Here is a 25,802-nt window from a genome sequence, read left to right on the forward strand (position 1 = left end):
CCTTGCTGCCTCTTTTGCCTTGGCCTACTAGATTTTCCTCATGGGATGCTCCTGTTGTGTCTCCTACTGTGATGCTTCATTGGTAGAGCATTGCTTTGCTCCAGAAAAGAGATTTCACCCCCTCTTTATGTCTCATAACATTAATATCCCTCTTCAGGAAGCTGTACTGGACTGATGGTGACAACATAAGCATGGCTAACATGGATGGTAGCAACAGCACCATACTTTTCACTGATCAAAAAGGACCAGTAGGTGAGCAGATGTACCCCCGACTGCAAAATAATACTGGATCTCTATTAAACTCTACAGGGTGAAAGCACAGATTAAGCATATTGGAGATGTATGTGTATAATAGCATCATTATTCTTTCCACTTAGGCCTCTCTATCGACTATGAAAAAGAGCAGCTGTACTGGATCAGCTCAGGAAACAGCACTATTAACCACTGTCAGCTGGATGGAACTAAACTGGAGATCATGGAAGGTGTAAAAGGCAAACTTACCAAGGCTACTGCCTTGGCTATTATGGGTAAGATGATACTTTTAAAAAAAATCTTTTTTCAATCTTTCTGATCTTGATAGTTACATGATATTACTGCTTATATGCTAAGAAATCACTAGCCCATGTTAAAGGGATACTATACAAATATATGAAACAATGTCCCTCACTGTAGGAGACAAGATGTGGTGGGCAGACCAGGGAACTGACCAGATAGGAACATGTGACAAGAAGGATGGAGGAAACTGGAAGGTTTTGCGAAACAACACCTCCCCTATGATGCACATGAGGATATATGATGAGGATGTGCAGAAAGGTAAGAAAAATCACTGGAAGAAAAACGTTACTGTTTGTGGTTTTTTTCAGTAATGAGAGAAAAAGTAACCCTACATGATTTGGAAGAGCTGGAAAGTCAATTTAGATTCAAATAACTTGAGTGTCATGTTTTGAAGTGGATGTAAAAAAACAAAAGTAAAAAGTTAGTGCTCCATTCAGCGTAAAACTAGAAACGAAAAATACTTTTCTTTCTTTTTGGGCCTCAGTGATCCTCTCCTTTTTTTTTAGCGGGTATCAACCTGTGCAGTAACAACAATGGAGACTGCTCCCAGCTGTGTCTGCCCACCTCACCAACAACCAGGGCCTGCATGTGCACGGCTGGATACAGCCTCAAGACAGGACAGCAGTCCTGTGAAGGTAAAACACTGCATCACAGCTACAGTCACACATACGGTACAGTGGAAATGCAGGTTGTTCTAAAACAAAACTCGTATTGTATTGTCTCTGAGCAGGCATGGGCTCTTTCCTGCTTTACTCTGTTCATGAGGGAATCAGAGGAATTCCACTCGACCCGGCAGACAAATCTGACGCCTTGGTGCCAGTGTCTGGCACCTCTCTGGCCGTCGGCATCGACTTCCACGCTGGTGAGTAACACTGAGGGACATCAGTAACTAGATGAGCTCTCAGTGAAGTAAGTATTTACAGGATGACACAAAAGGCCTCTTCATTTTCAGAGAATGACACCATCTATTGGGTGGACATGGGCCTGAGCACCATCAGCAGGGCTAAGAGAGATCAGACATGGAGAGAAGATGTGGTCACCAACGGCATTGGCAGGGTTGAGGGCATCACAGTCGACTGGATAGCAGGTCTAGTTATAGTTATAATTTGAAATCCTATTTTAATTCACTTGTCCATATTTCACAAAGGACCACATACTGTAGCTGATTTGCATCCCTTTTCTTTTATAGGAAATATTTACTGGACTGACCAGGGCTTTGACGTGATCGAGGTGGCCAGGCTGAATGGCTCCTTCCGCTATGTAGTCATTTCCCAGGGCTTGGACAAGCCCAGAGCCATTACTGTCCATCCAGTTAAAGGGTAAGTCTTCCTGCCTTCTGTAATGCTGTTGCCTTCAGGTACTTGCAATGTAGTTTCAGCCGTGCTACTATATTTCTAAATTCCCATAAAATGCACTTTTAAATCTTGTCGGTGTGTCCCTGTGTGCAGGTATCTGTTCTGGACTGAGTGGGGTCAGTATCCTCGTATTGAGCGCTCTAGGTTGGATGGCTCCCAGAGGTTGGTCCTGGTCAATGTGAGCATCAGTTGGCCCAATGGAATCTCCATCGACTACGAGGTGTGGACCACCGCTGACATCATAGCTCCTAATACCGTCTTAAATACATTTGTCATTATTAATGACAGTATCTTCCTTTCTAGTTTGAACAAATATACTTCCACTTTTCCAAAGACTGGACCATTGGTCAGCATTTCTTTAATATAATGAGAATTATCTATAATTCTTACTGATTAGATTATAGTAGTGGTGCATTATATGCCCTGTGATTTCATAAATTTAATTGTAATATGTAATTAACTCTACTTAATGTAGTCACAAGTCAATATAGTAGGTTCAAAATAATTGTTTATTCTGTGTAAATTCTACCAGTCTCCCATATGACTTTATCTGTCAGATATGTGTAGCCTAATAATATTTATTTAAGTATGAGTAGTTTAAGTATATATTTAAGATAATTTATATAAGTTAAATAAGTTATAATTTAGTTTTAGAGCTGCCACAAAATCCAATTTTTGCTAATGATGGTCACCTAAAATCACACATAAAAATCATCCAGTATTACATAATAAAGCATTACGTCCTTGAGGGTATAAGCTAAAGGGGCATTAGAATGATTTCTATGTTGTCTGTGTTCATGAACAGTACCAGCAATCCAGCCTCCCAAATACTGTTTCTTCTTATGTTAATTTTTGAAAATGTGACCTTCCCTGAATAATCAACACTATTTTATTTCTGCTTTTTCTCTGCAGGGAGGTATGCTGTATTGGTGTGATGCCAGGACAGACAAGATTGAGCGTATCAACCTGGAGACTGGAGAGAACCGGGAGCTGGTGCTGGCCAACAACAATATGGACATGTTTGCTGTGTCTGTTTTTGAGGAATTCATCTATTGGAGCGACAGGTCAGTTCAGCGGTTAATTAATGTGTTGAACCAACCATTGCTCTTATTATCTAGCCATACTTTTCAATGCATGACAGCTTTTAAGCCACGTGGAAGATTTCATATTGTATTGTGTTGTTAATTGACTCATAGTTTTGCTGTATTTTGTTTAGGACTCATGCCAATGGCTCCATTAAGAGAGGCAGCAAAGACAACGCTACAGATGCTGTGCAGCTCAGGACTGGCATTGGTGTACAGCTGAAAGACATCAAGGTTTTCAACAGGGCCAGGCAGCAAGGTAGAAACACACACAAAACACTCACATTCCTTAACTTAAACCCAAATTCCCCCAAAAATCAGCTTTTTTGCCATGAAGTCTGTCGAAAATGTCCTCACAAGAACATTGTTCTGCCTTTTGTTTGTCCTCACATGTATACAAAAACAAGCCCTCACACACACACAATGATAAAAACCTTTACCACCCAACTTAATCCACACCCCCAGGAATAGATGAAATTGAAATTGTGTTTAACAAGGCTCATTATTTGTTTTAACAACACACCTCATAAACGTGTCACACTTCCCCCAGGCACCAACGTCTGTAAAGACAACAACGGTGGCTGTGAACAGCTGTGTCTTTTCCGAGGCAACGGGCAACGCACCTGCGCCTGTGCTCACGGCATGCTGGCAGAGAACAACCGCGGTTGCCGTGACTATGACGGATACCTGTTGTACTCGGAGCGTACCATTCTGAAAAGCATCCACCTGTCTGATGAGACGAACCTCAACGCGCCAATAAAGCCGTTTGAGGACCCTGACCACATGAAGAATGTCATCGCTCTCAGCTATGACTATCATGGCGGTGGAGGGAAGGGAACCAACCGCATCTTCTTCAGCGACATTCACTTTGGCAACATCCAGCAGATCAACGATGATGGCACAGACCGCAAGATTGTGGTGGACAGTAAGTATGGACCCATCAATCACATATGCTGTTCTTTTTAACACTTCGGAAAACTCACAAAACTCTCTATTACTCATCACCCAAACCTTTCCCTCCGCTACGTCTGTCGACATATATTTCAGCTGTTTTAGCTTGCGGTACCATTTCTTTTATCCTGTCCATTAATAATTGAATGTTGTCCCTCGTCTCCTCGACACTGTTAACAGCCATCATCATGCATTTTGACAACACAAGCACCCAGGAGGATTCACTGTATGTACACACAGCTGCAGCTTCTCAATGAGAGGAGATTGACATCACTTAGGGCTGCCACTTGAAGAAAACACACTTGAGCGCGCACACACACACGCGCACACACACACACACACACACACACACACACACACACACACACACACACACACACACACACACACACTTTGTGCTTTTTGCTTGCTTCAACACTGAAGTGTCTTTTAAATCCCTCTCTCTAAATGATTCAAAAGAAGCTTGTTGAACTCCATCCAGAAAAACATTACATTTAAAAGCCCTGGACCCAAAGCTGTTCTTAGCAAGCAGTATTCCAAACATGGATTTTTTTTTTTTTATAGGAAAGACAGGAAAACAAGTAAAGTGAATGGGATTAGTGTGTTTCTTGATGTTGTTTTGAACGGATTGTGAAAATGATGGCTAGTTTTTGCACATTAGTTTTTCATCCACCGACTCCAGAATTTATTTGATGGAGAATTACATTTTACAGCTGATATCTTATCTTCCAGAAAATTCTTGGTAATCAATCAATATTATCATAAATCAACTTTTAGTTTTACTACATTCTGCTGTCCAAATTTACATACTCTTAGTATAAACTAGCAAAATGGGTAATGAGGTTTTTAGTTCACACATGAAGAGTTGTTTATCTGATTTAATACACAACAATGGATTGAAGTTCATTGCATTTAACATCACTTTGAGTATTGCAATGTAATCTTTCATTTATTTCCGTACAGTGATATACAAATATGCATAGTGAGTAATGAGGTAGCAGTATTTTCTTTCTGGCCAAAGAGTCAGTTTTGGCCTCTTTCAGAGGTTGAGTCCAGCTCAAAGGGCTGTACCACGTTCCTCCCCATCACATCAGGGCAACCAATCAGACAACTTTTGCAACATGCCCAGCGTTCTCTCCCCAGCTCTATTAAGTCTCTTCTAAACTTCTGAGACATAAACCCATATAGTATAGGGTTTGCCACTGCTACTGAAGATGCCAACAGTCTGGCCAGGATGGCAATAGTCTTGTAGCCATGTGAGCCTGTTATGGTTCCTCCAATGAAGGAGAACATGAGGGCATAAGAGGGCAGCCAGAGGAGAGTGAAGACCAGGACCAGGAGAGCTGAAGTGTGAGTCACCTGGCTCTGGTAGCGCTCCAGCTGGGGAGCGTTCCCCAGCAGCCGTGCATGTCGAAGAAAACCGTAGATCTTGGCATACATCAGTACAATGATGCCCAGTGGTAGAGCGAAGCCGCACAGGAAGAGGGTGATGCTGTAGACCAGCTGGCCGAAGTCAGACAGGAAGGCAAAGCAGTACACTGAGCTGGAGGCGGTAACTGTGCGGAAGGCAAACTGCGGCGCTGCCAAGGCCGAGGCTGGGACCCAGAGCAGAGCTACTGTCAGCTTAATACGTTGGTGCATTCTTGAACGGTACACCCAGGTAGGGTGTACCACTGTGAGGTAACGTGTCACTGCCAAAGCTGCCAGGGTAAAGACTGAAGCAGCCGAGCAGGCCACACCCAGGAAGCTGATGGCCTTGCACAGGAAACTGCCGAAAGGCCAGAAGCCCAGGGTGATGGCAGAGGTGTGGAAGGGCAGGCAGAGCAGCAGAAGCAGGTCGGCAGCACACAGAGCCAGCAGCAGGGTGTCTGTACCATGCGGGGGTCGACTTCTTTTCCTCCTCCTGCCAGTAAGAATGGTGATGACCAGGGTTTGACCCACCAGGCCAGTCACCAGAATTAGTCCGTCCAGGATGGGCACCAAGGTCTTAATCAAAGCCTCATCTGCCCTATTTATTTGGCCAATGCCACTGCTGTTTATTTGCTGCCTCAAAGTCTCCATTCATTCACAATAAAAGTATATTGAGTAATTAATCTAATGACCTGTTAATGTTAAGCATCAGAGCAGCATGTTCATGCAGTGATGCATCTGTTCATGACTTTAAATTGTATTAATTACAGGTGTGACCATCCTCCATTAAGACAGCTAGTGTGCTCATAATGATAGCAATTAGCTAATCAGTTAAGATGGTCAGTTGACTTCTTCATTGACATTTATAATCTGTGCACTCATAGGAAGAGAATAGAAAGAGTATATTCCAGTTTATTTTTGGTTTGGGTGTTGGCAAAAATATACAGTCCATCATTATGCAGTCTGAATTAATTTTCAAGTGCCCAGAGATAGTCAAGTGGTTAAGTCCTCCTGCTCTGTGTCTGGTTGAATCCCTCTTAAAATGTTTCTCTCCCACTATGTCACCTTTCCTGTTTTTCCTGCTGTTAGACGAAATTATAGCTACTTAAAGATGACTGGATGAGACACTCTCCTTATTTGAAAAAAGAAAATCAAGCGATAGTCTCAGAAAAAACTTCTGTTACTGTTGTGCTGTTATCCAGTTTGACTCAGGAAAAAAATATTAATAAACATAACCTTAAAGAGCAGTCCTTGCACACTGGCTTTTCCTTGGCTGCATCAGCATGTCCTTCATAATCCAAGGAAGAAGAAAAAGAAGAGAGATGTCAGTGCAGCAGTTACTCTATGGCTGTATTGATTTCTCGAAACCAGGCAACAGTGGACAAATTCATCCCAGTGAATGCTAACAGACATTCCACTTTAAAAGCAGTCAATGCTACTTGATGCTAAGTGGTCACCGCGGCAGGAGGCATCTTGTCCATTTAGAAGCTCCCTAGAGACTTGCAACCATTTAGACATCACCAGCAGAAGAGTTACTCTACGATTCACATGATCTCCAATTGTTGAAGGATAAAATAAGTGATGAACGATCTTAAAATGAACAGTAACAAAGGATTAGTATTACTCAGTTGTCACTTGGTGCACTACACTACTCCTGTGATAGTCAGAGACTCTGTTCTGAGTGGCAAAGGTCTTCCCAATAGGTTTCACCACTGTTTGCACAGTAACCAGGGGCTGAGCTGATCTCGGCAAGGGGAGGGGAAACTGTTGCCGTTTCTCATTACATAATACTGACTTGAACCTACTTTATTTATCCCTGTTTAGTGTGCAATCTTCCCTTAACTCAAGCAATTAGCTGCCTACACCCTTTTCTCATTTCTGTTTTGTACAGCGTGATAGTTTAGTATGGAAAATACTTTGTTTGCGCCACTCTGTATTCAATCTTAAACTGGCCTTTAATTGCAGTTGGATTGGTTAACAGGCTATTCAGCCTTAACATCGTCCTACATTAAGGTTAATTATGGCACTTCTTCATTCATTTGAAACTTCTATTAAAAGGTCAATGATTGACTTTCAGCCAGTTGCAAACAGTTGTGTCGAGTGTTCAGATTTTTATTATGGGGATAAGTGGTCATAAATGTGGTTGCTAGTATGACCAAGAACAGATGGATGCACACCTTGGAGCCCGTAAGGCTGCAGCTCAGTGTCCTTTTCCATGATGATGTGTGTCATGTAGGTCCCACAGTTAAAAATATCACTACTACTGTATGTACTATGAGTGGGGGGTCGCAGGACAAAAGGACGATTGCTATCGAGATCAGCAACTTTATCTTTGCCATTCACGTCTGACTTCTTCACCCTGGCCTATGTCTCTGAAGTGACTCAAGCTGTTCCAGTGGCAGTTTTCTTCCAAACAAGAAGTCACTCTGAGAGTGTCCACAGGGAGCGGTATTTGTATGTGCAGGCAGCCAGCCATGAAACGACAGGATGATACAGACTCTTTAAACTCTCTCCAGGAACAGCAGGCATGGCACATACTCAGCTCTGTGTGGTACCACTTTCACTCTTTCTTTTTCACTTTTCTTTTTAAACTTCTCTTTCTTCCTCACAGTGTTTTCACCATCCATGAACTGATGTGGGAAGATGGGAATAACCTAAGCATTTACCACTTCCTCTTTAATAAAGTCTCACAGAGTTAACCATGGGGGCAACTTGTTAAACTATGACAGTGATTAATGATTTGTTGAATTCGCACTGAAGGTCCTCATTAAAGCTCCCGCTAACACCCCTGATAGTTAATATTTTTTATAGTGAAATAAAAAGAGTTTGTTCTTCTCAAGCGTTTTTTCTTCTTACAGTTTTGGCTGGAGGAAAACAAAAGAACTATTGTCTGAAAAACTATCGTCATGGGTCCAAAATGTTTCGCAGAGGGCCAACTTCTTCCTTCTCTGCTCCACAGATGTAGGGTCAGTTGAGGGCCTGGCATACCACCGTGGCTGGGATACACTCTACTGGACCAGTTACACTACTTCCACCATCACTCGCCACACTGTGGACCAGAGCCGCTCTGTGGCCTATAACCGTAACACTGTGGTCACTATGTCTGGAGAAGACCACCCCAGAGCCTTTGTGCTGGACGAGTGTCAGGAGTGAGTCATTAATATCAAAACTTGGTGCTCTGCACTGGATCAGGGCCCAGTTCTAATACTGTTTTTTTTTCTTTTTTTCTTTCTTTTGAACAGTAGATTTCTTTTAGTTCAGTCAACCATAACGGTTAGACATTTTGGGAGCTCCCAGTGCACATCATTATGCTTTTCCTGTGTTTGCTCCCACTACAGTCTCATGTTCTGGACCAACTGGAATGAGCAGGCTCCAAGCATCATGAGGGCCTCTCTGAATGGTGCCAATGTGCTCGCGATCATTGGCAGTGACATTAAAACTCCCAACGGCCTGGCCATAGATCACCGTGCTGAGAAACTCTACTTCTCTGACGCCACACTGGACAAAATTGAACGCTGCGAATACGATGGAAGCAGCCGTTACGTAAGACAGCCATTTAATTTTTCCTTTGACGTACACTTCAGTGTTCTGTGAAATGATGCCTAATTTTTTCCTGCTTTAGGTCTTGTTGAAGAATGAGCCTGTGCATCCCTTCGGCCTGGCTGTGTATGGAGACTACATCTTTTGGACTGACTGGGTGAGGAGGGCTGTCCTCAGGGCTGACAAATACACAGGAGGAGACATGAAAGTGCTGCGTGCTGACATCCCTCAGCAGCCAATGGGCATTGTTGCTGTGGCTAACGACAGCAACAGCTGTAAGTACTATTCACTGAAGTCATTGTGAAATTTGTGTAGGTTGCTTTTGTCAATCACATCATTCCATTTTTTTTATCCATGCTAGCTGAGTGGCTATAGACTGAAATACTTCAAGTATTAAATGGATTGCCATAAAATCTGGCACTTTTGTGGCACTTCTGACTTTTCCTGTAGCACCATCATCAGGTCATTTACACTTGGATTTATGACCAAATACCTGCAAAACTAATGATGTTCCTATTAGCCTCAACTGTACTTTGTCTTTATTGCTATATGGCAAATGTTAGCTACAGTAGGATGGTGAACATGGTAAACATTATACGTGCTAAACAGTAGCATGTTAGCATTGCCACTGTGAGCATGTTGCCATGCTGGTGTTAGCATTTAGCCTCACTGTTCCACTAGCATGGTTGTTGAGTCTTATTATCTTTTACAGGCAACTTCCACAGACTATAAATATGACCAAGCTAAATGTTCCAGTATAGTAAAGGCATATCATTATATATATTACATCATGCTGGGCTTTTGGTCAATCATTTGTCAAGCAGAGGAAGAAGTGTCCACAAGGAAATAACACGTAACATTACTACCATAACTGACCCTCCTGGGTTGTACATTTCTCAGGTGAGTTTTCTCCTTGCCGAACAAACAACGGAGGTTGCCAAGACCTGTGTCTGCCCACATCCGATGGCCGCGTCAACTGCAGTTGCCGTGGAGACAGACAACTCCTGGGCGACAGCACTTGCTCTTGTAAGAGAAAGTCTTCACTCATTTTAGGAGACAATTTTTCCTCTTGATTAAAAGGTTTAATGTTGCTTAATTTAAATATTTCTACCTCACCAGCAATGAATGTGTCATGTGGAAGTGTGGATGACTTTGAGTGTGGAAACGGCGACTGTATCAACTACAGCCTGACCTGTGATGGCATGGCCCACTGCAAGGACAAGTCTGATGAGAAGCAGTCCTATTGTGGTGATTTTTTTTATATTTTTTATTAGTTATAGAACAATGAACTGTCACAGGTCGTCATTTATATTTCATCATTTGCAGATAAATAGCTGATGGTCATATTCAAAACAATTTAGAATGGGTACAAAAATACAATCAAATATTATTAGATCATTAGGTTATATGAGAGTGAGCGCTAATATGTGATTATAGAATAGCCAAAGAGAAAATGCAATAAATTTCATTATTGAGCTAAGCACAGGGGTGGAATTAAATTTAGTATGTTTGATACAGAATATGTATCAAAATCTTTCATTTTTAAAATAGTGAATTTGTAGATTAGACCGTGTTTTATATGTGCAACAAAAAGACTCTGGACTTTAGCCAACTCTAATCAACTGCTGTTCCTCCACAGCCAATCGAATTTGTAAGAAAGGCTACAGGCGCTGCATGAATGGCCGCTGTATCGGCCACCAGTTCTGGTGTGATGGCACGGATGACTGTGGTGACCACTCAGATGAACTGCCCTGCAATAGTAAGCAAATTATGTCCATTTTATAGCTGCAACTGATTGAAAAATCATTAGCTAAGCTTTTGATAGATGCACAAAGAGAAACCCTGTTGGCCTGGTGTCAGATTTTGCCCACACAACACTGATTCTTTTTTCCTCTTGCTCCCCATTTGTAAACCAAAAAACTTGTGTGCATCCTGCAGTGACACTGTGCAAAGTAGGAGAGTATCAGTGCAAAGATGGAAGTTGCATCTCCAACTTCAGTCGCTGTGACCAGGTGGTCAACTGTGAGGATGCTAGTGATGAAATGAACTGCCGTAAGTAATCTACCATAAAAGATTGTTAAAGGGGAAAGCTGAGCTTTGACATGAATGAGATTACACGAGGGACATTAAGTTAATTGATTAGTTAAGATTTCTTTTAAGTTGGTTTTTAAAAGATTTTTCCATTTTGTTTTTTCTTTCAGAAACCACCGATTGCTCCCGTTTCTTCCGCCTGGGAGTGAAAGGAGTGTCCTTCCAGAGCTGTGAGAAAACTACTCTGTGTTATCTGTCCTCATGGGTGTGTGACGGCAACAATGACTGTGGAGACTTTTCAGATGAGAGAAACTGCCCAGGTTGTGTGCTTTGTTCCCTTCTAAAATACTTTTGGCTTTTCTTGAATTGTCAGAGATTCTACATTATGTTTTCCTGTTGTTGTCTTGCAGATAAAAGGAAGCTTAAATGTCCAGTCAACTTCTTTGCTTGTCCCAGTGGTCGCTGCATTCCTATGAGCTGGACCTGTGATAAGGAGAATGACTGTGAGAACGGAGCTGATGAGACGCACTGTGGTCAGTCTACAAAGTTGTCCTGGAGTTTTTTTCCTGAGTTTTTCTTTAGGCTTCCCACTGCACAACTAACTTGCGGTTAGGGTAAGAGAAATATTTTTTTCTAAAATACTGAGCTCTCTTTGACCTCCTTTTGCAGACAAATTTTGTACATCCTCCCAGTTTGAATGTGCGAACCACCGCTGCATTTCCAGCCACTGGGTGTGTGATGGCTCTGATGACTGTGGTGATGGATCCGATGAGGACCAGAAATGCAGTAAGTGACATATTACCTACCTCACCAATGTAAAAGTGCTTTCTCCCACGTGCAGTGGAGGCATTTGACTGTATGCATAATATTTCCTGATGTTATCATCATGTACACTTTCCCATAATGTCGTCACAGAATCCAAGACCTGCAGTCCCAAGGCTTTCCAGTGTCCCGGCTCCCACATGTGTGTGCCTCAAAACTGGAAGTGCGATGGAGACAAAGACTGTCCTGATGGAGCTGATGAGAGTGTCAAGGCTGGCTGCAGTGAGTGGGACAGTTCCAAAAAAACATGGAAAAATTGAAGAAAAAAAACAAACAGAAACTCTTCCAACACAGTTCCATATCCATTAACCATAGTGTGTTTTTTTCCACTTACAGTGTACACCAACAGCACTTGTGATGAGAATGAGTTCATGTGCCAGAACAGACAGTGTATCCCCAAGCACTTTGTGTGCGATCATGACATTGACTGCTCCGATGGCTCCGATGAATCCCCAGAATGTGGTGAGTATGATCCTGGAAGAGAAATGCAGAAGGACTGAGCAGAAAGTTAAGGCTAATGATAAACATACTCTCGTTCTGGTGTAGAATACCCAACATGTGGTCCAGATGAATTCCGCTGTGCCAACGGCCGCTGCCTCAACCAGAAGAAATGGGAGTGTGACGGAGAGTTTGACTGTCAGGATGCTTCTGATGAAGCTCCCAAGAATCCTCGCTGCACTGACTCAGGTCGGGATTATAATCACCATTCTTCTCTTAATAACTTACTGTATATTTCTCTACCAATATAATAAAGTAAGAATCATATATATATATATATATATATATATATATATATATATATATATATATATATATATAATATATATATATATATATATATAAAAAAAAGGCAGCATCCTGTTTCAAAGTGACAGTAATGTAACATGCCGTTTGTCCATGATTTCAGAGAGGAGGTGTAATGAGTCAGCCTTCATGTGCCGTAATGGGAAGTGTTTGAATGAGACTCTGCTGTGTGATCGCAATGATGACTGCGGAGATGGCTCTGATGAACTCAACTGCTTCATCAACGAGTGTCTCAACAGTAAGCTGAGTGGCTGCTCGCAGCTCTGTGATGACCTCAAGATTGGCTTCAAGGTAAGCCTTCTAATTGGTTTAGTTTTAATGCTTCTCCCCCCTCCCCAATTTTTCACCAGCAGCTAAAGGAAATTGAATTACTTTGTGAACTCACTGACTTTAATTGGCCAAGAAATGATGTGTCTTATACTGTAGGTATACAGTTACCTCACAGATAAATGGGGTGTATGCTATTAATGGTGAGTTAGGGACCTGAAGTGAAAAGGGTGGGAACCACTCACTTCAGGCATGCGGTTATGTAAGACAAAAACATGTTTTGGCTCTCTTTGGTCGAAAGTAAGAGGCCAGACTTAGAACAGCTTGAACTCTGTGCGAACTCTCATGTCTGTGGTGTGGAGGCTGTGGTCAGAGCTTTATTTGAAAATGATAAGGAATGATTTGTACACCGAAAGGATTCACTTTTATGGTGGTGGGGGTGTCAGTATAACTTCACCATCACGGATTTGCCCGTGTGTGTGATTCCTTTGTGCACATACTGGCTTAGTATCCTGCAAAATCCCCACATATTTGCAGCGAAGGAATAGAATTTGGTGAGAGTGTGAGTTGGAGTTCTATTAAAACACAGACGTGCTTATGACAAGTGACAGTTTAAGCTGATTTTGACTCGTAATGAATATGTTTTTTGCAATGCCTTGTGGTAAGATGATGTTCATGCCACTTATTTGACAATCAGTTTATTTTTACCCGTGCTCTAAGAGAGTAAGAGTATTTTGCGAATGAAATTTGTAGCTATTTATACAGCTTATCTGACTGCAGCAACTGGATTTCATGACAGTGTTGAGAGATTAGTAACACTCTACATAGGAATTGAGCAACAATTTGGCTTTTGATGAAAGGTAAATCACGTATCAGGTTGACTGACAGAGGTTTTGTGGCAGGCCCTTGTAATTGGTCCAGACTAAATGTGAGAAGCGCCAGAACCCGCAGGCAGAGAGATTTTGACATATCTACTGTGCTCTTGGCCCCTTCAGTGCAGGTGTCATCCTGGTTTCCAGCTTAAGCGGGACGGGAAGACATGTGTGGATATAGACGAGTGCACAACCACCTACCCCTGTTCTCAGCGCTGCATTAACACACACGGCAGCTTCCACTGTCTCTGCGTGGATGGCTTTGAACTCAGCCCCAATGACCCCACCATCTGCAAGTCTACATCAGGTAAGGCGCCACGCTTGTGTGTGTTTTGCATTTTGCTGGTTGCTCATAGCCAATTCAATACTGACGCAAATGTTTTCTGTCTGGTATTTGTGTGTAGAAGAGGAGCCCTACTTGATCTTTGCTAACCGGTACTACCTGAGAAAACTCAATCTGGATGGATCCAACTACACTCTTATTAAACAGGTGAAACCCCCGGTTCTCAGATTGACCTACTGAAAAACAACAAGGTGAAGTTCTTATTGTTAGAGCTTTATTCAGTTGTTAATACTGTTCTACCTCTGTTTTAGGGTCTGAATAATGCAGTGGCACTCGACTTTCACTATGCAGAGCAGATGATATACTGGACAGATGTGACCACTCAGGGAAGCATGATCCGACGCATGCATATGAACGGCAGTAACATAGAGGTCAGTAAAAAAAAAAAAAAAATCAAACCATCTAACACATTAAGCATAGTATTTCCTCCTTTTTATGGAAGTCTCTGACAGGAAACTTTATCATTGTCTAATCCTGTGACTGACTGACGTGGCAGGTTTTGCACCGGACCTCCTTGAGTAACCCAGATGGCTTGGCGGTGGATTGGGTAGGCGGGAACTTGTACTGGTGTGACAAAGGCCGGGACACCATCGAGGTGTCAAAACTCAATGGGGCCTACCGGACTGTGTTGGTCAACAATGGCCTGAGGGAACCTCGTGCTGTGGCTGTGGATGTTCGCTATGGGTGAGAAGTACAGCTTATATTAGGTTTCACAGGCTATCTAAACACTATTATCTGGTTATGGGAAATTTCATTTAGACTAACTATACTGTAACTATCTTTATCACCTGCTGGTTAGGTACCTGTATTGGTCTGACTGGGGTGACAACCCTCACATTGGGAGAATTGGGATGGATGGCACCAACAGAAGTGTCATCGTGGAGGATAAGATCACGTGGCCCAATGGACTAACCCTGGACTTCATCAATGACCGTATATACTGGGCCGATGCCAGAGAGGACTACATTGAGTTTGCCAGCCTGGATGGCACCAACAGACACACAGGTAACCGACCAGTTCACACTCTGACATGGATATCTTTTTCTTACTGCTTAGACCAACTTGACTGGGTCACACTTTCCCAACTGATTTTCGACTGTGTGGGACTCCAGTTGCATGCATTGGTCTAAATATTGGTCTGTAGAAATATAAAATTTGTATGTGTGATTAAGTGTTTTTAGTAAGTAGAAAGTAACATTTAAATGAGAAGTTATGTAGGCAAGAAGCTGTTGAGTGCCACATTGTTGCATCTTCAAATTGAAACAGACAGAAAATACACACAAGGCACAATTTTTCAATGCATTTATTGATCTTTTAAATAAAGCTGGTGAAGAACTGCTTTAAGTGTTTTTTATATTGTCCACTTAACAGGAATAGGAGCATTTATGAAACCACACTGGTAGTGAAACAAGGAAGTGCAGAAAGTGAATATTCAGCCAATTAGGTTTTGCTGTGGCTATATTTTGTTGGGTGACAGGATAAGATAAGATAAGATAGACTTTATTAATCCCACACTGGGGAAATTCCTGTGCTGTCCTGTGCTAATGGGATGGTCAGAATGATGTCTGAATGAGTTTCCTCTTGTCAAATAGTTTGCGAGCCACCAAGCATAAGCATGCAGGTCAGATGGTTGCCCTCTTGGCTGGAGTCCTGCAGCACAGGCCCAGGGGACAGAAGTCCTTTTTGTTCTGACCAGTGAGGCCTCTTGCATGTATGACGTCTAAATAGCGCTCAGTTGTTTAGCACACTCGCTACAATAGTTGATATTGTCAGCCAACCAGGCGTGCAGAAGAATTGTGGACCGCAGCTGAGTGTCTGTATTATTTCATTCGCTAAGCTCTGCTCAACACATATGGATGGCTATAGCATTCCATCATCCCTTGAATGAAGAATGTACATACGTTGTACAGAGCGTTGTACTGTGAGTGTCCTACAAGTTTTGAGCATGCTGAGTGTTTCATCCAACACAATGTTCCAACAGCTAAACTGTACTGTTGGAAGCTTGTTTGAGGGAAAACTACTATTTATACAAAATTACAATTCATAAAAGATATATTATTATATAGATATTGTATTAACTTGTGGTGTTAGGAGTTATTCACCTATCCTTTTTATTTATATATATATATATATATATATATATATACACACACACACACACACACACACACACACACACACACACACACACACACACACACACACACACACACACTAGTGTGGCCTTGTGTGTGTTTGCAGAACAAGACTTGGCTTGTTTGAATTCAGATAAAGATTGACCAAAGGGAGCTTCAACCTAATCCGACTAATATCATAGTTCATCCTGATGTTGTAAAACTTCTCCCATCACATGATATGATATCAACATTTTAGTTGTTTAAAGCATCTTACTTATTATAATTATAATATTATAATCAATACTGAAACCACCGTCATCTAATGACAATGTTTTGAACTTGTGCCATGTGTGTCTTTTTGCATGTGCCGATTCATGCGTTTGTGATGTACTGGGATTGCTGTGTTTTACAACAGAAACTAATGGTGTGTTTCCATAACGCACCAGCCTCAAATACTGAAAACAAACAGATAAAATGACAAAAAAGTGGGAGCAGAAAAGATGTAAATAGAGTGTAAAGCCTAATGAGGCGTAGAAACCATTACATAACACAGAGTGGAGCCGCTGTAGTTATGCACCCCACCCTGCCTCTGTTTTATATTAACAGGTCAGGATTGTCCCAACAGTTTGTCTTTTCGAGACACATCAGCAAGAATATAACATTTCTAGAATATCATGGAAAATTGAGACATGCATTATGAATGGGAAAAGTCAGGTATTTACCGGTTTCTCATATTAATTTGATTAGACAGTAGTTTTAATGTAGTTGTATGCACACCTCCACTTTTCATGCACACCTCAAGTTCCTCTGTTTGGGAAGGCATAATGTTTACTATTGAAGAGCATTTTTAAGCTAAAAAATATTTACAAATCAGGAAACGATTGGTTTTTGGTCACAGAACTGCACTGATAAGTTATAGAAAGTCATTACTTAGGAGAACAGTTGGAAACCGCATGACAGATTTACTGTACCTAACAACTAATGAACAATGTGATTTAGTTTGTCTGTTTGTTCAGTTCTCAGCCAAGACATCCCCCACATCTTTGCCATGACTCTGTTTGAGGAGCACATTTACTGGACCGACTGGGAGACAAAGTCCATCAACAGAGCTCATAAGTCTCTGGGTACCAACAAGACCACCCTGATCAGCACCCTGCATCGGCCCATGGACATCCACATTTACCATCCCTACCGCCAGCCCGAGGGTAAGAGACACACTGTGGTAGGAAGCATGTAACAATGGATGTGTAAAGGTTTGGGAATTTGACAGAAAATCTCACCTTGTACACATTATTACATGTTACTGTGCACTTGCTGTGTATAATTGTTATACATATGATATCCCATTGGAATAAATATACATGAACTGTTTTTTTTAATTATATTTATTCCAATGCCTTTGTTGCAATATAATGTAACTGAACATCTACTCCAAGAAATACATTTGAAAGGCATTAAACAGTGTTATGGTATAGCGATTCATTTTATGTATTGATAAATACAAAGATGCAAAGAAAGGCACATTCTCTAAACACATAATTATAATTTTCCCTACTTTAACCCAGATATCGGTCTTTTCAGTCTTGTACTGAAAAACATATCGGTGCAGTCAGAGGTTAAAACATTTCCCCTCTTTCCATCCTCCCAGTGCTCAACCACCCGTGCCAGACAAACAACGGTGGCTGCAGTAACCTCTGCCTCCTCTCTCCTGGAGGAGGCTACAAGTGTGCCTGTCCCACCAACTTCTACCTGGCCAATGATCAGCGCACTTGCATGTCCAACTGTACAGCCAGCCAGGTAAGGAGGCTGTGTAAACATCATCATCAATGCGAATATCGCTGAATGACTACAGTTGATAAGTGGATTTTCGTATCTCAGTGTCTCGCTGTGTCTTGTTTGGTGAACTCCTTATGCCTGGTGATTGTCTATTGACAGCTGGCTGGCTGGCTGCCCAATGCTACAGTAGCTAGCTGAGAAGCTCTGGTATTATGCCCTATCATCACCTATAATTTCCCTCTTCCTGCTGTAGTTTGTGTGCAAGAATGACAAGTGCATTCCTTTCTGGTGGAAATGTGACACAGAGGACGATTGCGGTGACAAGTCGGATGAGCCAGGAGACTGCCGTAAGTGTTTGAGAAAGATAATTAGGAGACGATAGTGTGTCACCTTCCTGTAACGTGTGTGTGTGTGTGTGTGTGTGTGTGTGTGTGTGTGTGTGTGTGTGTGTGTGTGTGTGTGTGTGTGTGTGTGTGTGTGTGTGTGTGTGTGTGTGTGTGTGTGTGTGTGTGTGTGTGTGTGTGTTTCGTTTTGATCTGAACTCATGAGCATAAAAGGGACAATCCTGCAGGGAGGAGCTGAAGTGTTAAACAGTATTGTGGTGTAACTTTTTAGTGTGATGCTGAGAAACTGTAACTCTTTTTTTCATGACAGCTGACTTCAAATGCAGACCGGGGCAGTTTCAGTGTGGCACTGGCATCTGCACCAACCCTGCCTACATCTGTGATGGAGACAACGACTGCCAGGACAACTCAGACGAGGCAAACTGCGGTATGTCTCATCCTCAAATAATTATCTGACACATTTCATTTCCTGTATCCTACCTTGTCTACCATCACCACTTAGTTGCTTATATCTGTTGCTTGTTTTTCTGTTTGCCTGCCTGTGCAACTGCACCGCAGATATTCACGTTTGCCTGCCCAGCCAGTTCAAATGTTCCCACCCAAACCGCTGCATCCCAGGCATCTTCCGCTGTAACGGCCAGGACAACTGCGGAGAAGGAGAGGATGAGAAGGACTGTCGTGAGTAGAAGCTTTATTTATATGAGATATATATATATATATGTATATATATATATATATATGTATATATATATATATGTATATATATATGTATATATGTATATATGTATATATATATGTATATATGTATATATGTATATATATGTATATATATATGTATATATGTATATATATGTATATATATGTATATATGTATATATATATATATATGTATATATGTATATATATATATATGTTATTATATATATATATGTATGATATATATATATATATGTATATATATATATTAAATATATTTATATATATAAATATAAATATATAATGTATATATATATATATATATATATATATATATATATATATATTATATATATATATATATGAGGAGGATGAGAAGGACTGTGTTAGTAGAGCTTTTATATATATATATATATTAATATATATATATATATATATATATATATATATATATATATATGGGAGGATGAGAAGGATGGGTGGGTAGAAGCTTTATACATATATATATATAACTTTGGTGCTTGATTTCACAAAGTCACTATAAATCTTATTCCTCCAAGCCCGGAGTCAATGCGCACCCACCCAGTTCCAGTGTGCCATCACCAAACGCTGCATACCTCGTGTCTGGGTGTGCGACCGCGATAATGACTGTGTGGACGGATCTGATGAGCCCGCCAACTGCAGTAAGACGCCCATTTTATTTATCATTTTGTTTATTTTGAGTCCTCATAATCAGCTGTCAAATGTAACCGCCCCCAAATGTTTCCCTCTCCAGCCCAGATGACGTGTGGTGTGGACGAGTTCCGATGCAAAGACTCCGGACGCTGCATCCCTGCTCGCTGGAAGTGTGATGGCGAGGATGACTGTGGCGATGCTTCAGATGAACCAAAAGAGGAGTGTGGTAAGAATATTTGATATAGGAGGGTCTGGCGAGTCCACACAGCATTCCGGGATGGGAGAAAAACATGCTCTGGTTTATTGGCATTTCTTTAAACCAATCAAAATCGTCTTACTTTTGTATTCAATCTACTTTTAATTTTATTTATTTTTTTCGTATTAACTGCTTTCTATCTGTTACCAATTTGTATGAATTTTTGACTGTGTCTTTATGTCTTGTGTAAAGCACTTTGAATTGCATTGCTGCTGAACTGTGCTATACAAATAAAATTGCCTTGCCTTGTCTTGGGCAGCGCTAGGCGCCGGACGGAGCAACGGTGGCTCTGCAAAATAGCCTCTGGAAGAAACTTGTTTTGGTGGAACGTGTACGTTCATAGGTTGATTTAGCCGTCCAACAGAAAACTCAGATTGGACAGATAGTCTAGCTAGCTGTCTCGATTTACTCTGCAAAGATCTGAGGAGCAGTTAACCACAGTCGTCATAGGCCGAAATGAGGGACATCTGCCGGAATATCCGGCAGCATCTGAACAATCCCAGAAATGAAACGTCGTCGATATAGACTAAAATTAGACAGATGCCACTGAAGAGGCATTTGTTTCACTGATTTTTTTCCAAATTGCACTTAATTCTTTCTCTTTTTATGTTATTGACTGTAACATTTTCAATGATTTGTACAGCTGAGAGGACATGTGAGCCGTACCAGTTCAGATGTAAGAACAACCGCTGTGTACCGGGCCGCTGGCAGTGTGACTACGACAATGACTGTGGGGACAACTCAGATGAAGACAAGTGCAGTAGGTGTCACTTTTTAGCTTGGAGACAACACCTGCATACTGTCAGCATCTGTTATCTCACCTGGTCCAGTGTCACTTACACTCATGCCTTGTTCGCTGGTAGAATACTCACTTTGAACCTTTAACCTCTGCATACTAAGTCACTCGTTCGTCACTAACATCCATTCTCTGTCATTTCTGATGCATCTCACTTCATCTGTTATTTGTTTCATTTCATACTGACCTGTTGGCATGAGCCAGAGGTAAGTGACTCCACCTTCATATGTCACCTCTCTGCTGTGTCTCCACTCTCATGCTCCTGTCCATGTGATCCCCACCCACCTGTGAGAGTCTGCAAGCTGAGCTCTAATTAGATTAATTTTGTAACATTGCTGTTCTTTTTCCCCTTTGCCACGAGATGCCACTGCTTAAGACTTTAATTTAGTCTTTAATCTTTGATTAGTACCAAAAATATAACATATGGAAACAAATATATAACTCAAATTAAATCAGGTATATTGAAAATACATTAAAATTACATAACAGTGGCGCGCCTTGGTAACTCACCTGGTAGAGCGTACGCCCCATGTACAGCGGCCCAGTCCGCGCCGCAGCGGCTGCAGGTTCAATTCCGACCTGCGGCCCTTTGCTGCATGTCATTCCCCCTCTCTCTCCCCTTTCATGTCTAAGTTGTCAAATAAAGGCCTAAAATGCCAAAAAAAAACGTTAGACTTATTGAGCTCCTTTCATTCTCTCACATCACCTCCTGCAGCATCTACAGTCTTCTTCTGTGGTTGTTTCAACCCTTATCCTGTGTTTTGTGCTGAAGGCTAAGATGGCAACCTTGTTTAACCTTGCGTTATGTCACTGACCTTGTCTTTCTTCTTCTGTAGTGCCTCGACAATGTTCAGAAAGTGAGTTCGCCTGCACGAACGGCCGCTGTATTGCCGGGAGGTGGAAGTGCGATGGAGACCATGACTGTGCTGATGGATCTGATGAGGTGCAGAAACCTTATATTTGGGTTTCCTTTAAATAATATCTTGTATTTATCTGGAAAGATAGTTGAATTGTATGTGTTCAGTATTATTGTAAGTATAAAAGCTGATCCTGTTGGCTGTGATGTTTCTTCAGAATGGCTGTGATCTGAAGTGTGACAACGACCAGTTCCAGTGTAAAAACGGACACTGTATCCCCATCCGCTGGCGGTGTGACGCCGACCCTGACTGTATGGACGGCAGCGATGAAGAGAATTGTGGGAGCGCTGGTAAGTGTATGTTTTAGTTTGTAAAGGCTGTTTTCAATTGTATTACTTATTAATTTGTACTACTATTACAAGTGCTTCTATGTGTTTTCTCTGCCTTAAGGTAGTAATAATTACTTTCTGTTTTTCTCAGCTGGGCGTCACTGCCCTCTGGATGAGTTCCAGTGTAACAACACTTTGTGTAAACCCCTCGCCTGGAAGTGTGATGGAGAGGACGACTGTGGGGACAACTCTGACGAGACACCCGAAGAGTGCCGTGAGTGCAGGCTTGTAAAATAACACACGTGTTGAATGTCTGTCAGTCTTCATCTTTTGTCCTGACCTGTCCTGTCTTTCTCTGTTTGGCTTTTAGGGAAGTTCCAGTGTCCTCCCACCAGAGCTTTCCGCTGCCAAAACGACCGTGTATGTCTGCAAGTGTCAAAGAGGTGTGATGGTGTCAGTCACTGCAGCGACAACTTAGATGAACTGAACTGCCGTAAGTTGTGGAGTCATTAAAATTGCTGTGAAATCCCCTCCTTCCTCAACTTTGAGGAGATTGCTGACCTGTGTGTGTGTGTGTGTGTGTGTGTGTGTGTGTGTGGGTGTGTGTGTGGGTGTGGGGGTGTGCGGTGTTATGTGTCTACAGAGGTCCCGCCAGCTGTTCCCACATGTGAGAAGGACGAGTTCAGGTGTGCCAATGGAAGATGCATCAGCTCCACTTTGCGCTGTAACTTCTTTAACGACTGTGAGGACTATGGCTCTGATGAGATCAACTGCAAGACAGGTGGCTCATATCAAAACTGATTTCTATATTATAGCTTAACACAGATCTGATGTTTCAAATGTTAAGCATTAGCAGAATCACTTGGATTTTATAATCCACTCATGTTTATGACTTTGTGTTTAGACACCAAACTAAATGACTGCAGGAGTAACAGGACTCAGTGTGGTGATGGAGACGAGGCCCACTGTGTCACCAACGGAACAGACTCCTTCTGCTCCTGCAAACAAGGCTTCCAGAAGACGGGACACCGCACCTGTGGAGGTACACATGCACAAAACACTGCACCTGACAAATCATAACTTGCTTCAAAAACACTTTGGAGGCGATCAGCTGGGCTGTGATATTTTTTTAATTAATATTTTCCTCTGGCTCTCTATTTTCTCAGATAAGAATGAGTGTCTGCAGTACGGAGTGTGTTCGCACGTCTGCAACAATACTAAAGGCTCCTACAAATGCAGCTGCCACAAGTACTTCACCAGGATCAATGACACCTGCAAGGCTGACAGTGAGGACCAGAACTGCATCTGTTTTATATGCTGCTTATCCTTTTAAGCTACTTTTTAAAACCATCATAAAATGTTAGTTCAAAGGCCATCCTTGTGAATTTTTCTATACTCCTTCCAGGCATGAACAGCAGTCGACAGATTCTCTACATAGCCGACGACAATGAAATCCGCAGCCTGGACCCCGGCATGCCCAACTGGCGCTATGAGCAGACCTTCCAGGGCGATGCCAGCGTGCGTATTGATGCTATGGACCTGCACGTCAAGACCAACCGCATCTTCTGGACCAACTGGCACACGGGCCGCATCTCCTCCTATGAACTTCCAGGACCGTCCACATCATCATCCTCCTCGAATGAGGGCAGGATCACAAACCTGCAGGTAATGCTGGTTAAATGTGTGCAGACACACAAACTCTTCATCATACTTTTACAAACACGTTCTGACCACCTCTCTGCTCGTATCCAGATCAAAGAGCTGAAGATGCCTCGTGGGATAGCAGTGGACTGGGTGGCTGGTAATCTGTACTGGACCGACTCTGGTCGAGATGTAATCGAAGTGGCTCAGATGTCAGGCCAGCATTGCAAGACCCTCGTCTCTGGCATGATCGACGAGCCTTACGCTATTGTAGTGGATCCACAGAGAGGGTAAGAGAGTGTGTTGAGCTCTCTGATGTTGGCTTTAGGGTGACAATCCTATACAATATATGTTTTCTTTCGTCATATGTTTTGTAATTGTGTGTTCCAACTCTGTTTCCCTTCAGTACCATGTATTGGGCAGACTGGGGGAACCACCCTAAAATTGAGACAGCTGCCATGGACGGCACTCTGAGACAAACTCTAGTTCATGAGAACATTCAGTGGCCCACTGGTCAGTATTGCATTAGCATTGTATGATTTATCTTAACCCTGACATGCGTGTTCTTTCTAAGCAACTTCCTGCTCCACATTCAAAGTTAGACGGCTTTTATTCTTGGGAGCTATCAAGCAGAATGACAGCCTTTTATTCTATATAGGTTGTCATGTCTTTCTCTTCAAGGGTCTTCCATTCTGTCTCTACAGGTCTGGCTGTCGACTACTTCAACGAGCGTCTTTACTGGGCAGATGCTAAACTCTCATTGATTGGCAGTGTTCGTCTGGATGGCTCTGATCCTGTCATTTCTGTCTCTGGCATCAAAAACAGTTGAGATGTTTCTACACTCAAAAACAAAACTGGGATACATGAAAGAAATCTGACAATAAAATGTTCACTGCGGACGTTTCTCTTTTTAACCCATTTCTCTTTGTTTCCCTCTCATTCCCAGACCTGCTCCATCCATTCAGCATAGACATCTTTGAGGACTACATATATGGGGTCACCTATATCAATAACATTGTCTTCCGGGTCAACAAGTTTGGCAAAGGCCCCATGGAGAATCTCACCACAGGCATCAACCATGCTACTGACATTGTCCTCTACCACCGTTACAAGCAGCCAGAGAGTGAGTGTCAAACATTCGGTGTCTTGCTGTTCTACACATATAGTATACTGTTATCTACATCCTGAAAATCAAAAGATGCATATCATTTGAAATTGTATAAATGAATACAACTGGGTTTTATATATTTCGTGCCATTTTTCTTATGTCTTATTATTATATGTATTGTGTCTCTCTGCATCAGTGACTAACCCATGCGACAGGAAGAAGTGTGAGTGGCTGTGTCTGCTCAGCCCCAGTGGACCTGTGTGTACCTGCCCCAACAACTATGTGGCCGACAACGGCACATGCGTGGAGAGACAGAGCCCCACCCAGGCACCATTCTGTAAGTCTGCAGATACAGCACACCAATGTACACTTACAGATATGTCAGCAGTAGAGCAACAGCCCTGCTTTCAAACTCCTGGGTGGTTTTCATCTGGGAGGCTTTACATTAAGATGCTGCATACAAAATGTTGGTTCATGATGGAATTGCCCTACCCACCCACCCCCCCAACTCCTTCACAGCTCCCCCCTCAGGGCCCTGCGATATTCCGTGTCAGAACGGTGGCAGCTGCTTCCTCAATGCCCGCCAGGTGGCCAAGTGTCGCTGCCAGCCCAGCTACACCGGAGAGAGATGTGAGATCAACCAGTGTAGGGACTACTGCAAGAACGGAGGCAAATGCAGTGCTTCTAAAACAGGTAAGTGCATGGCACGCATGATGTATATTCCTCATTAAGCGTTAAGCAAAAAGTTAATTAAGTATTAATTTACTTAATATTAAGTTTCTTTCCTTTTCACAAGAACATATGCATTACTATGTCTCAGTTGTGTATATTTCTGTAGAATTCAAAAAGGTAAATGGCCTTTGTACTGATTTTGTTACACCATGAGTAGGAATACCATAATCTGTTCGGAGGTTAATAAATAGGCACTTTTCCTTGTTGGAAAATGTCTCTAACTAGCAAATTATCAGGTGAAATAAACATGATTTTGGAAAGTAATTAAGGTTAAGTAATTTAAGCAATTTATGCCAATGATGGCAGCTGAGCAAACAGGTTTTATTTTTTCATGAAAATCGTTAGTTCAGTTTTCACCCATCCTTTCCATGTCTGTGAAAGCTCTCTGGATTATTTATTAGTAGCAGCAATCCCATGCCTAAATGCTGCAGCAGAGAGGACAT

At 42.1% G+C, this 25,802-nt stretch overlaps 2 protein-coding genes across 3 annotated transcripts in view; one reads left to right on the forward strand and one right to left on the reverse strand.

Moving 5' to 3' along the window:
* lrp1ab (low density lipoprotein receptor-related protein 1Ab) overlaps nt 1-25,802 on the forward strand; it is a 94,711-nt gene that overhangs the window by 63,341 nt on the left and 5,568 nt on the right. For both annotated transcript variants that reach the window (XM_039801494.1, XM_039801495.1), the window contains exons 31-82: nt 158-252; nt 378-527; nt 673-813; nt 1,062-1,190; nt 1,286-1,417; nt 1,508-1,642; nt 1,745-1,874; nt 2,004-2,130; nt 2,823-2,974; nt 3,127-3,251; nt 3,543-3,917; nt 8,313-8,502; nt 8,692-8,896; nt 8,976-9,168; nt 9,794-9,919; nt 10,013-10,141; nt 10,533-10,652; nt 10,832-10,945; nt 11,095-11,244; nt 11,335-11,457; nt 11,594-11,710; nt 11,840-11,968; nt 12,083-12,208; nt 12,293-12,433; nt 12,654-12,841; nt 13,813-13,996; nt 14,094-14,179; nt 14,284-14,403; nt 14,529-14,716; nt 14,832-15,037; nt 17,166-17,354; nt 17,798-17,946; nt 18,179-18,272; nt 18,580-18,696; nt 18,828-18,947; nt 19,526-19,648; nt 19,741-19,866; nt 20,540-20,656; nt 21,529-21,635; nt 21,767-21,899; nt 22,030-22,152; nt 22,249-22,371; nt 22,522-22,659; nt 22,783-22,920; nt 23,045-23,164; nt 23,284-23,543; nt 23,631-23,809; nt 23,926-24,032; nt 24,224-24,343; nt 24,466-24,642; nt 24,824-24,964; nt 25,147-25,320. In XM_039801494.1, the coding sequence (XP_039657428.1) occupies nt 158-252; nt 378-527; nt 673-813; nt 1,062-1,190; nt 1,286-1,417; nt 1,508-1,642; nt 1,745-1,874; nt 2,004-2,130; nt 2,823-2,974; nt 3,127-3,251; nt 3,543-3,917; nt 8,313-8,502; nt 8,692-8,896; nt 8,976-9,168; nt 9,794-9,919; nt 10,013-10,141; nt 10,533-10,652; nt 10,832-10,945; nt 11,095-11,244; nt 11,335-11,457; nt 11,594-11,710; nt 11,840-11,968; nt 12,083-12,208; nt 12,293-12,433; nt 12,654-12,841; nt 13,813-13,996; nt 14,094-14,179; nt 14,284-14,403; nt 14,529-14,716; nt 14,832-15,037; nt 17,166-17,354; nt 17,798-17,946; nt 18,179-18,272; nt 18,580-18,696; nt 18,828-18,947; nt 19,526-19,648; nt 19,741-19,866; nt 20,540-20,656; nt 21,529-21,635; nt 21,767-21,899; nt 22,030-22,152; nt 22,249-22,371; nt 22,522-22,659; nt 22,783-22,920; nt 23,045-23,164; nt 23,284-23,543; nt 23,631-23,809; nt 23,926-24,032; nt 24,224-24,343; nt 24,466-24,642; nt 24,824-24,964; nt 25,147-25,320 (7,601 nt within the window). The remainder of the gene's footprint in view (nt 1-157; nt 253-377; nt 528-672; nt 814-1,061; nt 1,191-1,285; nt 1,418-1,507; nt 1,643-1,744; nt 1,875-2,003; nt 2,131-2,822; nt 2,975-3,126; nt 3,252-3,542; nt 3,918-8,312; nt 8,503-8,691; nt 8,897-8,975; nt 9,169-9,793; nt 9,920-10,012; nt 10,142-10,532; nt 10,653-10,831; nt 10,946-11,094; nt 11,245-11,334; nt 11,458-11,593; nt 11,711-11,839; nt 11,969-12,082; nt 12,209-12,292; nt 12,434-12,653; nt 12,842-13,812; nt 13,997-14,093; nt 14,180-14,283; nt 14,404-14,528; nt 14,717-14,831; nt 15,038-17,165; nt 17,355-17,797; nt 17,947-18,178; nt 18,273-18,579; nt 18,697-18,827; nt 18,948-19,525; nt 19,649-19,740; nt 19,867-20,539; nt 20,657-21,528; nt 21,636-21,766; nt 21,900-22,029; nt 22,153-22,248; nt 22,372-22,521; nt 22,660-22,782; nt 22,921-23,044; nt 23,165-23,283; nt 23,544-23,630; nt 23,810-23,925; nt 24,033-24,223; nt 24,344-24,465; nt 24,643-24,823; nt 24,965-25,146; nt 25,321-25,802) is intronic.
* Nucleotides 4,856-6,015, reverse strand: LOC120559628 (galanin receptor type 1-like). Its single transcript, XM_039801492.1, has one exon. It carries the CDS (start codon nt 6,002-6,004, stop codon nt 4,967-4,969), a length of 1,038 nt encoding a protein of 345 aa, XP_039657426.1. The 5' UTR covers nt 6,005-6,015; the 3' UTR covers nt 4,856-4,966.

The sequence above is a fragment of the Perca fluviatilis genome, chromosome 5 (genome assembly GCF_010015445.1).
Source record: "Perca fluviatilis chromosome 5, GENO_Pfluv_1.0, whole genome shotgun sequence".
Lineage (NCBI taxonomy): Eukaryota > Metazoa > Chordata > Actinopteri > Perciformes > Percidae > Perca > Perca fluviatilis.